This window comes from Ovis aries, chromosome 3, assembly GCF_016772045.2.
Source record: "Ovis aries strain OAR_USU_Benz2616 breed Rambouillet chromosome 3, ARS-UI_Ramb_v3.0, whole genome shotgun sequence".
Lineage (NCBI taxonomy): Eukaryota > Metazoa > Chordata > Mammalia > Artiodactyla > Bovidae > Ovis > Ovis aries.
The window spans coordinates 56,377,471-56,390,892 of NC_056056.1; the positions used below are offsets into that span (position 1 = coordinate 56,377,471).

General features: G+C 40.7%; 1 protein-coding gene across 2 annotated transcripts in view; it reads left to right on the top strand.

Annotated features, from left to right (window-relative positions):
• The window catches only part of DNAH6 (dynein axonemal heavy chain 6), a 289,159-nt gene that overhangs the window by 7,888 nt on the left and 267,849 nt on the right, over positions 1-13,422 (top strand). For both annotated transcript variants that reach the window (XM_004005864.5, XM_042246026.1), the window contains exons 3-4: positions 2,240-2,416; positions 8,723-8,985. In XM_004005864.5, the coding sequence (XP_004005913.3) occupies positions 2,240-2,416; positions 8,723-8,985 (440 nt within the window). The remainder of the gene's footprint in view (positions 1-2,239; positions 2,417-8,722; positions 8,986-13,422) is intronic.

Genomic DNA, 13,422 nt, shown 5'->3' on the forward strand with positions numbered 1-13,422 from the left:
TTAAACTGTTAAAAAATTTCACATTTCCCTGATTGTCTTATAATAATTTTGTTTGCAAAATCCTTGTTAAAATTTAGATCAAAATAAGATCTATGCAGTAACTGGTTGATATTTTTCTTCTAACTGGTTGATATTTCTCTTAAGTCTCTTGATTTATAAATTCTCCATCAACTCTTTTATTTTTTCCTGGGAAAAATATTTTATTGATAAAATTTGGTTATTTTTCTGTATAGTCCCATAGTCTAGTTTTGTTGATTGCATCCCCACCATGGTAGCTAACCTATTTCTCTGGTTCTTATATTTCCAAATGTTGGTATTTAGGTCTAGAGTCTTGAGTTTGATTTTCTGGGGCTGAATACTTCCATACCAAGTGCAGTGTTCTTTGACTAAACTGGCATATAGAATCTGGTTGCCTCTCTTTTTTTTTTTCTTCCAGTTTTATTGAGATATAATAGACATGAAGTACTCTATAAGTTAGACATCAACAACATAGTGATTTGGCTTACACACATCATGAGATGTTTACCATGATAAGTTTAGTGAAGAGCCATCATTTCATATAGATACAAAATTTAAGAAAAAAAATTTTTCTTATAATAAGAACCCTTAGGACTCTTTTAACAACTTTCATATGTATTGCACCTATCATCTTGCACATTACATCCATAGTACTTATTTATCTTATAACTGGAATTTTGTTGTATTTTATACACAATTTTTAAAGGTTATACTCCATTTACAATTATTAAAAAAATTGGCTCTATTTCTGATTTTGTGAAATATATTCTTATAGCCTACCTTATACACAGTAGTTTATATCTCCCACTCCCCAACCTCTGTGTTGCCCCTTCAGCCCCACTGATAACTACTAGTTCTCTATATCTATGAGTCTGCTTCTTTTTTGTTATATTCACTGGTTTGTTGTATTTTTGGATTCCACATGTAAGTGATATCATGCAGTATTTGTCTTTCTGTATGACTTAATTCACTTAGCATTGCTGCTAAGTCATTTCAGTTGTGTCCGACTCTGTGTTGACCCCATAGACAGCAGCCCATCAGGATCCCCCATCCCTGAGATTCTCCAGGCAAGAACACTTGAGTGGGTTGCCATTTCCTTCTCCAGTGCATGAAAGTGAAAAGTGAAAGTGAAGCTGCTCAGTCGTGTCCGACTCTTCACAACCCCATGGATTGCAGCCTACCAGGCTCCTTTATCCATGGGATTTTCCAGGCAAGAGTACTGGAGTGGGTTGCCATTGCCTTCTCCTCACTTAGCATAATACCCTTCAAGTTCATCCATGTTGCTGCAAATGGCAAAATTCTACTCTTTTCAATGGCTGAGTAAAATACTCCACGGTGTGTGTGTGTGTGTATGTATTGATGGGTTCTTAGGTTGCTTCCATATCCTGGTTATTGTAAATAAAGCCTCAGTGAACATAGGGTGCATATATCTTTTTGAATTACTATTTTAATTTCTTCAGATAAATACCCAGGAGTGGAATTGCTGGGTCATATGGTAGTTCTTTTTTGAATTTTTTAAAGAATCTCCATACTGTTTTCCATAGAGGCTGCACCAGCTTACATTCCCACCAGCAGTTTTCCCCTTTTCTCTTCATTTCAGCAACACTTGTTATTTGTTGTCTCTTTGACAACCGTCGTTCTGACAGGTGTGAGGTGATATCTCACTATGGTTTGGATTTGCACTGTCCTAACAATTAATGATACTTAGCGTCTATTCATGAGCCTGTGGGTCATCTGTACTTCCTCTTTGGAAATAAGTCTACTCAGATTCTCTGCCCATTTGAAAAGTCAGGTTGTCTGGTTTTGTGATGGTCTTCAACCAGTTATGGCTATAGCAAGTGGACAGTGACTTTTCGGTAAGGTGGGAGGAGTGTATGATCCTTCCCACAGTAGCTGTTGTAGTGAATGGTAGGGGGTCTGTATTGAACAATTAGTGAGTATGTCATTTCATGCTTTTGCACTCTTTCTGTCATAACATCACCCTTAGAAGTATTCATTGGTGTTTAAAAGGCAGAACTAATGGAAACGAAGTAGAAAAGGCTTACTCATGCAGCAGGCCATGGACAGGCTGGTGGTAGCTGCTATAATGATTGTGGCCTAGATAGGAAGTAGTCCTGGAAGGTGACCAATTTCTAACAGGGCCAGAACCCAAAGGTAGTTAAGAATAAGACCAGTTCACATTAATTTTTAAGACATTAACATGTCTCTTTATTTCCCAAAGCCAGTACTAAAAGTCCACCAAGATCATAAGATGCCTGATTACATATATGAACAGAACCGAAACCGGTTAATCGCTTCTGGTGTCCTAAAATCTCCAAGAAGTCCTGAAGAAAAATCTTCTACAAAATCTCTTGTTCAGTTTCTTGAGCATGGAGAGGCTGTGAAAAAGAAAAAACAGGTATAGTATTAAAGTGCTTCATTGATTCTTTCAATTTTAGTTCCTACATTGGTAACCTGAGTTATCATGAGTTAACCTTTTAACTCATAATGATAGTGGCAAAGTCTTTTTCTATTAGGTTATATAATGGATTTGGGCAACATACCTCCCAGTTCTTCCTGTTTAAGGGAAATTTGTCAAGTAGAGGTTAATACAACATTGTAAGTCAACTGTGCATGTGTGTTCAGCCACTTAAGTCATATCTGACTCTTTGCAACCTCAAGGACTGTATCCAGCCAGGCTCTCCTCTCCATGGGGTTTCCCAGGCAAGAACAGGATAAAATCATAAAGGAAAACTTTCAGTCTGTACACTGTCTTCTGATGTTCTCTAGAAGACATGGTAAAAGAAGATATAATAATGTTTTGAATGTTACTATAACTTTTATGAAATTTTCATCATTATTCCCCCAAAGCTTTGAAGACCTTGGTGAAGGGCAATAAAATAGAAACTGAATCAGCTAGAGAGACAACTTTTATAATTGATGAGAGTTATAGAGTGGGGAAGGAATAAGTGAATAGTAGGTCTGGGGCAAAATCACTAGAGCATGGCTTTACATGAATACCTGTAGATATTTAACAAGAACAACAAAAAACAGAAATGGGAGAAAATATGGAGGACACACCTGCAATAAAAATACCAATAGAGCCAAGAATTCTCTGAGCTTTTTATTGAGAGGATCTTTCAGTGCTAGCTGTCTCTTTCAGGCTTTAGGCTGGATCGCTAGGAATGAAGAGTTGAGGACAAGTATGTCTTTGAGAATTACAGAATCTGGAGGTGGGAAATAGACAAGTAAACACTTAAGCCTAGTAGATGTGTGATAAGAGCTCTCACTGATCATTTAAAGAACAAAATAATGGAAAACTGAACAGAATGGATGCTTATATCTGGTGGCCAGAATGACCATTGGTGGAAGAAAAACTATCCTAAGGAATTGCACTGAACTCAGAGGAATGAGTGGAAAGCTAGCAAGGCAGATAAGATGGGACAACTGTGGACTTGAAAGCCAGCTGGAAGAAGGCTCACCCATGGGTTTGGTTGAGATCATCCTGAGAGAATATCATATAATAAACTGCATGAACTTGTGTGTGTGTGTGTGTGTGTGTGTGTGTGTGTGTGTGTGTGTGTGTGTGTGTTCAGTCGCTCAGTCGCTGACTCTTTGTGACCCCATGGACTGTAGCCCACCAGGCTCTTCTGCCCATGGAATTCTCCAAGCAAGAATACTGGAGTGGGTTGCCATTCCCTCCTCCAGGGCATCTTCCTGATTCAGGGATCAAACCCAGATCTCTTGCATTTCTTGCATTGGCAAGTGAAATCTTTACATGAAATTGTATAACTTTGATTTCTGGAAATTAGAGAAAATGAGATATTTTAAGTGGGGCTGAGAAAGGTTGTTAATTCATTTGATATAAAGTAGGTTGAATTTTAAAAAGAGAGATTATGCACACTATTATATATAGGGAGTATAAACAGCAAGGTCCTACTGTATAGCACAGGGAACTACATTCGATATCCTGTGATAAACCATAATGGGAAAGAATATGAAAAAGAATATATATATGTTTGACTGAGGGCTTCCCTGATGGCACTAGTGATAAAGAACCTGCCTTCCACTGCATGAGATATAAGAGATTCAGGTTCAATCCCTGGGTGGGGAAGGTCCCCTGGAGAAGGTCATGGCAACCCACTCCAGTATTCTTGCCTGGAGAAACCCATGGACAGAGGAGCCTGGCGGGCTATATTCCATGGGGTCACAAAGAGTCGGATATAGCTGACGTGATCTAGCATGCACACACATATGCATAACTGAATCACTTTGCTGTCCAGTAGAAGTTAATACAACATTGTAAATCAGCTGTGCATGCATGCTTAGCCACTTAAGTTGTGTCTGACTCTGCAACCCCATGGACTGTAGCTGGCCAGGCTCCCCTGTCCATGGGATTTCCCAGGCAAGAATACTGGAGCGAGTTGCTATTTCCTTCTCCAGGGGATCTTCCCAACCCAGGGATTGAACCTGCATCTCCTGCATTGGCAGGCAGATTCTTTACCCCTGAGCCACCATGGAAGCCCCCCAGATCAACTCCAGAAACAATTTTTTTTAATTAAAAAAATTAAAAAGAGATTTTGTGCACATCTGGAATGAAGGAAGCAACTGAAAAGGAATACATCACGGGTTATGTTTGATTGTAACTGCAACTAAGTGAAGAATTCAGTAAAGAGAGTTTGAAGGGAAATGTGGAAAAAAGGGGATATTTCATTTAAAAGAAGGATATTTACTTTGAAAAATATTTATTTTTCTGGGTATTGATTTCTCAGAATGAGTTTAGAATGGATATGTAACAATGAGGATTTCCTGGGAGATGAAGGAAGGAAAGAAGGAAGGAAGGAAGGGAGGGAATAAATGAGGAAGGAGGGAGGGATGGAGGAAAGTTAAAGGGTTTGCTTCTGGTAATTATGGAAGATTGATTATCAGTTGGAGAAGGAAATGGCAACCCACTCCAATATGCTTGCCTGGAAAATTCGATGGCCAGAGGAACTTGGCAGGCTACAGTCCATGGGATCACAAAGAGTCAGCCACGACTAAGCACATGAGCACATTATCAGTTGGACTGGGCATCCATCATAGAAGAGTATGATAGATAGTTCTTCTACATTTTATTTCCCTCCCCCAACCCCTGCAAAATCCAAACTTGGGTGACTGTTTAAATTGAATGACATCTTCACACCGAGTTACATAATTAGAAATAAAATGTAACTATGTAGGCCTATTGTTGAAGAAATCTTTCACTTCAGAGGGAGAGGGAGAGGGTGGGATGATCTGGGAGAATGGGAATTCTAACATGTATACTATCATGTAAGAATTGAATCGCCAGTCCATGTCTGACGTAGGGTGCAGCATGCTTGGGGCTGGTGCATGGAGATGACCCAGAGAGATGTTGTGGGGAGGGAGGTGGGAGGGGGGGTCATGTTTGGGAACGCATGTAAGAATTAAAGATTTTAAAATTAAAAAAAAATAATTTAAAAAAAAGCATTAAAAAATAAATAAATAAATAAATAATCTGTAAAAAAAAAAAAAAGAATGCAGTATACTTTTTAAGGAATATAATAAAAACATTTCCTGTTAAAGTATTAGCACTCTTGTCTCAAAAAAAGTTGATCGCAGCTCACGTTGAAACATTAGGACAAAGCAATGTGTGTTTTCTCTGGTTCTGGCATCCAGTTTGGTCTCTTCTTTTACATAAGAAAACAGTGCCTTTGCTACTATCCTTGGTCAGTAAGTAAAAGAAGCACGTTTTATCTTTTGAGTTCAAAGAAGTATTTCCTTTAGCTCTGAACTTTCCAGAATTCTCTTCTGAAACTCCTACTCAGTGGGGTATTTAATCAGAAATGGGGAATAATGACCTCTATGAATACACATCTTTTGGAGAGGTTGTCCCAGAGGGCTTATGGTAGTAACTCTCCTGTGCAAATGGCAGCTTCCACTAACTATGCTAATACACAATAAAAATGTCATTTATATGTGAACCTCAATTGTTCATCAAAGCGGGTCTCCAGTGGTGAGTCTTTTATCTTAAAGCCAGTCAGTCCTGTCAGAGAGACGAAGGGCGACTGTTGGAGTTGATGTCAGTTCAGTTCAGTCGCTCAGTCGTGTCCGACTCTTTGTGACCCCATGAACCGCAGCACGCCAGGCCTCCCTGTCCATCATCAACTCCCGGAGTTCACTCAGACTCATGTCCATCGAGTCAGTGACGCCATCCAGCCATCTCATCCTTGGTCATCCCCTTCTCCTCCTGCCTTCAATACCTCCCAGCATCAGAGTCTTTTCCAATGAGTCAACTCTTCACATGAGGTGGCCAAAGTACTGGAGTTTCAGCTTTAGCATCATTCCTTCCAAAGAAATCCCAGGGCTGATCTCCTTCAGAATGGACTGGTTGGATCTCCTTGCAGTCCATGGGACTCTCAAGAGTCTTCTCCAACAACACACTTCAAAAGCATCAATTCTTCGGCGCTCAGGCTTCTTCACAGTCCAACTCTCACATCCATACATGACCACTGGAAAAACCATAGCCTTGACTAGACAGACCATAGTCGGCAAAGTAACGTCTCTGCTTTTGAATATACTATCTAGGTTGGTCATAACTTTTCTTCCAAGGAGTAAGCGTCTTTTAATTTCATGGCTGCAGTCACCATCTGCAGTGATTTTGGAGCCCCAAAAAATAAAGTCGGACAGTGTATCCACTGTTTCCCCATCTATTTCCCATGAAGTGATGGGACTGGATGCCATGATCTTCGTTTTCTGAATGTTGAGCTTTAGGCCAGCTTTTCACTCTACTTTCACTTTCATCAAGAGGCTTTTAGGTCCTCTTCACTTTCTGCCATAAGGGTGGTGTTATCTGCATACCTGAGGTTATTGATATTTCTCCCGGCAATCTTGATTCCAGCTTGTGTTTCTTCCAGCCCAGCGTTTCTCATGATCTACTCTGCATATAAGTTAAATAAGTTGATGTCACATTCCCTCAAACACAGTCATCAACCTCCTCCTCAGGAAGAGAGGATTTGTGACGCTGTCCCAAAGGGGCAGGAGCAAAGGAGCTGGGGTGGAACTGAGGGCAGACAGTGGGACCCAGGAATTGGAGCAAAGCTCAACAGTATGAGTCTTGTGGGCTACCGTCCATGGTGTTGCAGAGTCAGACATAATTGAGCGTGTATGCAGGCACTCAAGTATGTGAATGTGCTGGGGCTTTGCCTTGAGGCTTGGCCTTGGGGCTCCACTTGTGGTCAAGGACCAGCAGCATGGCATTTCTTGGGAGCAAGTGAGAAATGCAGAATCTCAGGCTCTGGCCCCCGCCCCCCGCGGCCGTCCCCCGCCCTCCCCCGCCCACGCCGACCCCCGCCCAGCGGCCGCCCCCCTGACCACCCCCCCACCCCACCCTACCCCCGCCGCCCCGCCCCGCCACTGGCTGGCAAATCTCCCTTTGAACAGAAAGCCCTGGGGAAATTCTCCTGCACACTGACCTGTGAGAAGCACTGACTCCAGAAAAGCAAGTGTAAGTTAGCTATATATCTCCTTCTCTAAGGCTATGACATATTGACTCCCAATGTACCCAGCCCTTCACAGTCACTGAAAAATAGTTTGTCATGAGTTGTGATGACAGTGGTCCAAGATGTCACTCACAGGAAAACATCATGGTCGTCAGAAGGAAGAGGATGTTGAAGGGAAAGGCCATGGTCAGGGGAGATGCAGAGCAGCTGAGCAAGGGGAGTGCTGCTGCTGCTGCTGCTGCTAAGTCGCTTCAGTCGTGTCCGACTCTGTGTGACCCCATAGACGGCAGCCCACCAGGCTCCCCCGTCCCTGGGATTCTTCAGGCAAAAACACTGGATTGGGGTGCCATCGCCTTCTCCGAAAGTGGAGTGCTGGGCTCCCATGAATACCAGGAAGTTGGGAGCATTCTGATGTGAGAAACACTGAAAAGGGAAGGGGAGAAGGCAATGGGAGTCGTCGCGGGGGGCGGTTTGTGAGAGGAGGACAGATATCTGGGTAGGGGTCCTGACAGGGATCTATCACTGCCAAATGATTATTAGAAAATTTTCAGTTAAAAAATACTTGCCTTTATGCCCTAGACATAGGCAGTGTGGTAATTAGTCCTGGAGGTTAATAGTTGTCATTTATATATATAGTTCCCCCCACCCCACCCCACCCCCAAAGCTCATGTTTTTTACTTGGGTTTTATTTTTTAATTTTATTTTTAAAATAATTTTGTTTATTTACTTATTGGCTGTACTGGGTCTCCGTTGCCACTCGGGCTTTTCTCTAGTTGTGGCAAGCAGGGGCTACTCTTTCTTGCTGTGGCTTCTTGCTGTGGAGCACAGGCGCTAGGGTGTGCTGGCTTCGGTGGTTGGGGCACATGGGCTCAGTAGTTGCGGTTCCTGGGCTCCAGAGCGCAGGCCCAATAGTTGTGTCTATCAAGGTTCTTTGCTCCGCTACAGTGTGGAATCTTCCTGGACCAGGTACCGAACCCCACCCATGTCTCCTGCGTTGGCAGGCAGTTTCTTTACGCCTGAGCCACCAGGGAAGCCCCTATTTCTTAAGTTAATTTTTATTGGAATATGGTTGCAAAGCAGAAACAGAAACACAGATATAAGAGAACAAATGTATGGACACCGAGAGATAAAGAGGGAAGTGGGATAAATTGGGAGATTGGGATTGACATATATACCTTGATACTATGTATAAAAAACTCACTTTTTGAAAAATTGGCTTTGTTTAGACCCAGAGGCCCTCTGCTGACTCGTTGTCTCCCTCTCCTGCTAAACTGTCACGTACCAGCATTGGAAGAAGAGGCCTTTACGAGGCTAGTTCCTTAACTTACCCTAAGTACTATTTCCATGACCGAGAAGAAGTCATTAAAGCCAACATTGGAGATCCCTTGCAGATCGCTAAAATAATCCGTGAAAACGAACACATCGGATTTCTTTATATGATCTCTGCAGTGCCAAGATCTTCCATTGAATACGATACATATAATCTGAAGTGAGTTCTCTTTTATGAAGCAATTTATTTAGCAGTAAAAATTACAAATAAGGTTGCAAGTGTTATCAATAATCAATTGGGTATTAATTTACAGGATAAATTATAATTTTGGTTATCATCCAATGACGAATCTTAATCATAACAGTTTTACTTATTTTGCCCATTTATCTTATAGACTTTTTATGGAGTGGTATACTGCTGTGCTTCTTATATGTTATATTAATATAATACCATTTTCTTTAATCAGTATTACAAACAATTTTGATATTTTGTGATTACTGAGAAAAGAAGAGGGCATGCATTAAAAAATGGATGATACGTGATTTTTTTTTACTTGTCATTTCAGCTTTCCTTAATAGAGTAGAAATAAAGTTTTTTAAAGTAAAATGAATGATAATTTCAGGTATTTATATAGATTAATAGTACACACACACTCACATATACTCTCTATTGTTACTAAACACACATTTGTTGTTGAAATAATTTGAAGAGTCACCCAAATGTGAGTCTCTGGACTGATTTAAAGTTGAGCACAAGAGGCATATAGGACTTAAAGGTGATGCCAACCTTCCTCTATGGTTGTTTGCATACGTGTGTGCTAAGTCACTTCAGTCGTGTCTGATTCTTTGCGGCCCTAATTACACTGTAGCCCTCCAGGCTCCTCTGTCCATGGGATTCTCCAGGCAGGAATACTGGAGTGGGTTGCCATGCCCTCCTCCAGGGGATCTTCCCACCTAGGGATCGAACCTACATCTCTTATGTCTCCTGCATGGGAAGACAGGTTCTTTACCACTAGCACCACCTGGGAAGCCCATGGTTGTTTAGTTGGAATGAATACAGTTGTTGAGATGGTCTTTCCTTGAAGGTGATTGTAGTTGAGCTTTGCCACCAAATTCTTTGAGCTGCCTTCCCCAGTCTCTGCTGAACAGGAAGATAAAAATTTCTTTTAGGAGTTCTCTTCTTCCTTACTCAGCACTGTAGTTTCTTTTTTTGCTGTTTAGAGGTTTTTTGTTTGTTTGCTTTTGGGGTTTTTTTGGCCACACCCCATGACGTATGGGATCTTAGTTTCCCCACCAATGTTGTTTCAGTTTCCGCTATACAGCAGCATGAATCAGCTACATGTATACATGTGCTTTTCTTAAAATAAGAGGCATACTTGATTTTTTAAGATGGCGGAATTAACATACAATGGAATATAAAGCCATTTCATGTTAAAAAAAATCCCTTTAATAGTATTGTTATTCCGCCAGTACCTTACTGGTTTTTTTCTAGTTTTTTGTAAGTTTTTGGAGAAGAGGTTATGAATCTTAAACAATGACTCAGAAAAAAACAGTTCATTTGTTAATTTTTACAAATACTTCTTGAGTAATATGTGAAATGCTTTCATAGTTTCCTCTTTTTTTTCTGTTTATTTATTATTTATTTTACTTTACAATATTGTATTGGTTTTGCCATACATTGACTTGCCTCCACCATGAATGTACATGTGTTCCCCATCCTAAACCCCCCTCCCACCTCCCTCCCCACCCCATCCTTCTGGGTCATCCCAGTGCACCAGCCCTGAGCACCCTGTATCATGCATCGAACCTAGACTGGCGATTCATTTCACATATGATAATACACATGTTTCAATGCCATTCATCCATATCATCCCACCCTTGCCCTCTCCCACAGAGTCCAAAAGGCTGTTCTATACATCTGTGTCTCTTTTTTTTAAATTTTAATTTTTACTTTATTTTACTTTACAATACTGTATTGGTTTTGCCATACATTGACATGAATCCGCCACGAGTGTACATGAGTTCCCAAACATGAACCCCCCTCCCACCTCCCACCCCATATCATCTCTCTGGAACATCCCCGTACACCAGCCCCAAGCATCCTGTATCCTGCATCGAACATAGACTGGTGATTCATTACTTACATGATAGTATACATGTTTCAATGCCATTCTCCCAAATCATCCCACCCTCTCCCTCTCCCTCAGAGTCCAAAAGTCTGCTCTACACATCTGTGTCTCTTTTGCTGTCTCACATACAGGGTTATCGTTACCATCTTTCTAAATTCCATAATATGCGTTAGTATACTGTATTGGTGTTTTTCTTTCTCGCTTACTTCACTCTGTATAATAGGGTCCAGTTTCATCCATCTCATTAGAACTGATTCAAATGTATTCTTTTTAATGGCTGAGTAATACTCCATTGTGTATATGTACCACAGCTTTCTTATCCATTCGTCTGCTGACAGACGTCTAGGTTGCTTCCATGTCCTGGCTATTATAAACAGTGCTGCAATGAACATTGGGGTACACGTGTCTCTTTCAATCCTGGTTTCCTTGGTGTGTATGCCCAGCAGTGGGATTGCTGGGTCGTATGGAAGTTCTATTTCCAGTTTTTTAAGGAATCCCACACTATTCTCCATAGTGGCTGTACTAGTTTGCATTCTCATCAACAGTGTAAGAGGGTTCCCTTTTCTCCACACCCTCTCCAGCATTTATTGCTTATAGACTTTGGGATAGCAGCCATTCTGACTGGCATGAAATGGTACCTCATTGTGGTTTTGATTTGCATTTCTCTAATAATGAGTGATGTTGAGCATCTTTTCATGTGTTTGTTAGCCATCTGTATGTCTTCTTTGGAGAAATGTCTGTTTAGTTCTTTGGTCCCCTTTTTAATTGGGTCTTTTATTTCTCTGGAATTGAGCTGCAGGAGTTGCTTGTATATTTTTGAGATTAGTTGTTTGTCAGTTGCTTCGTTTGCTATTATTTTCTCCCATTCTGAAGGCTGTCTTTTCACCTTGCTTATAGTTTCCTTTGTTGTGCAGAAGCTTTTAACTTTAATTAGGTCCCATTTATTTATTTTTGCTCTTATTTCCAGTATTCTGGAAGATGGGTCATAGAGGATCCTGCTGTGGTTTATGTCAGAGAGTGTTTTGCCTATGTTTTCCTCTAGGAGTTTAGTAGTTTCTGGTCTTACGTTTAGATCTTTAACCCATTTTGAGTTTATTTTTGTGTATGGTGTTAGAAAGTGTTCTAGTTTCATTCTTTTACAAGTGGCTGACCAGTTTTCCCAGCACCACTTGTTAGAGATTGTCTTTTCTCCATTGTATATTCTTGCCTCCTTTGTCGAAGATAAGGTGTCCATAGGTGTGTGGATTTATCTCTGGGCTTTTTATTTTGTTCCGCTGATCTATATTTCTGTCTTTGTGCCAGTACCATACTGTCTTGATGACTGTGGCTTTGTAGTAGAGCCTGAAATCAGGCAGGTTGATTCCTCCAGTTCCATTCTTCTTTCCCAAGATTGCAGACTTCGTTGCTAACCAAGACTTCTTGGGTTTCTGGATGGTCGACATCCACCGGGAGGGTCACAGCCAGAGATCAGCTCCCCAGAAGAGACACAATTTCCTCTTTTTAAAAAAATATCCAATAATCCAGACATCAAGGAGTGCCATTTGTGATTAATTGCCCATTATGAGAGGAGTCAGATCAGATTTTGCCAAACATAAAATTGATTCTTATCTGTTTACTGGCAGAAGATGAAGTATTGAAGATGAATATGGAAACAGTTTTTTTTAATGTGATTCAGGAAATTAATTGCCTTTCTGGGCTAATGAACTTTTACTAAGAGAATTGAATTGATGCTTTATACTTTTCTGGACTCATTTAAGAAGATATTGTTCTAATCACAGTTTGTCATTTTATCATGTTTTAGGTTGGATGTTAAATTTTCCTCCCAGCCTGAACTCCAAATATTATCAACCTTATGAGTAAGGATGATTATTTGGATGCTATGTAGTAGAAAGCAGCTAAATTGGAAGTTAAAAGTAGTAAATACTGGATCAATGAGATAAGGACATGTTATATCAACTGCCTTTTAAAAGTAATATGATAAAATATAATATCTTCACATAATTTTTTAAGTTTAGTAAAATACGTTAAATGTGTGGTTCTACAACATTAATTTCTACCACAGTCCCTTTAAGTGAGAAAAATAGTTATATTTATCAAGTTTATTCTAAAGAATCAACCTAGTAGAATATGTTAGGCATAACAATTTTGTCAAGAATAAGCTTTTGTAAATATGTTGGAATATTGCTCTGGTGGGACTTCCCTGGTAGCTCAGTTGGTAAAGAATCCGCCTGCAATGCAGGAGACCCTGGTTCAATTCCTGGGTCAGGAAGATCCTCTGGAAAAGGATAGGCTACCCACTCCAGTATTCTTGGGCTTCCCTTGTGGCTCAGCTGATAAAGAATCTGCCTTCAATGCAGGAGACCTGGGTTTGATCCCTGGGTTGGGAAGAGCCCTGAAGAAGGAGAAGGCTATCCACTCCAGTATTCTGGCCTAGAGAATTCCATGGACTGTATACAGACATGCTATAGATTATCTTGTCCAGCAGGAGGGCATAATGGTGACTCTGTTTAGGTCCAGGGAGAGTTAGA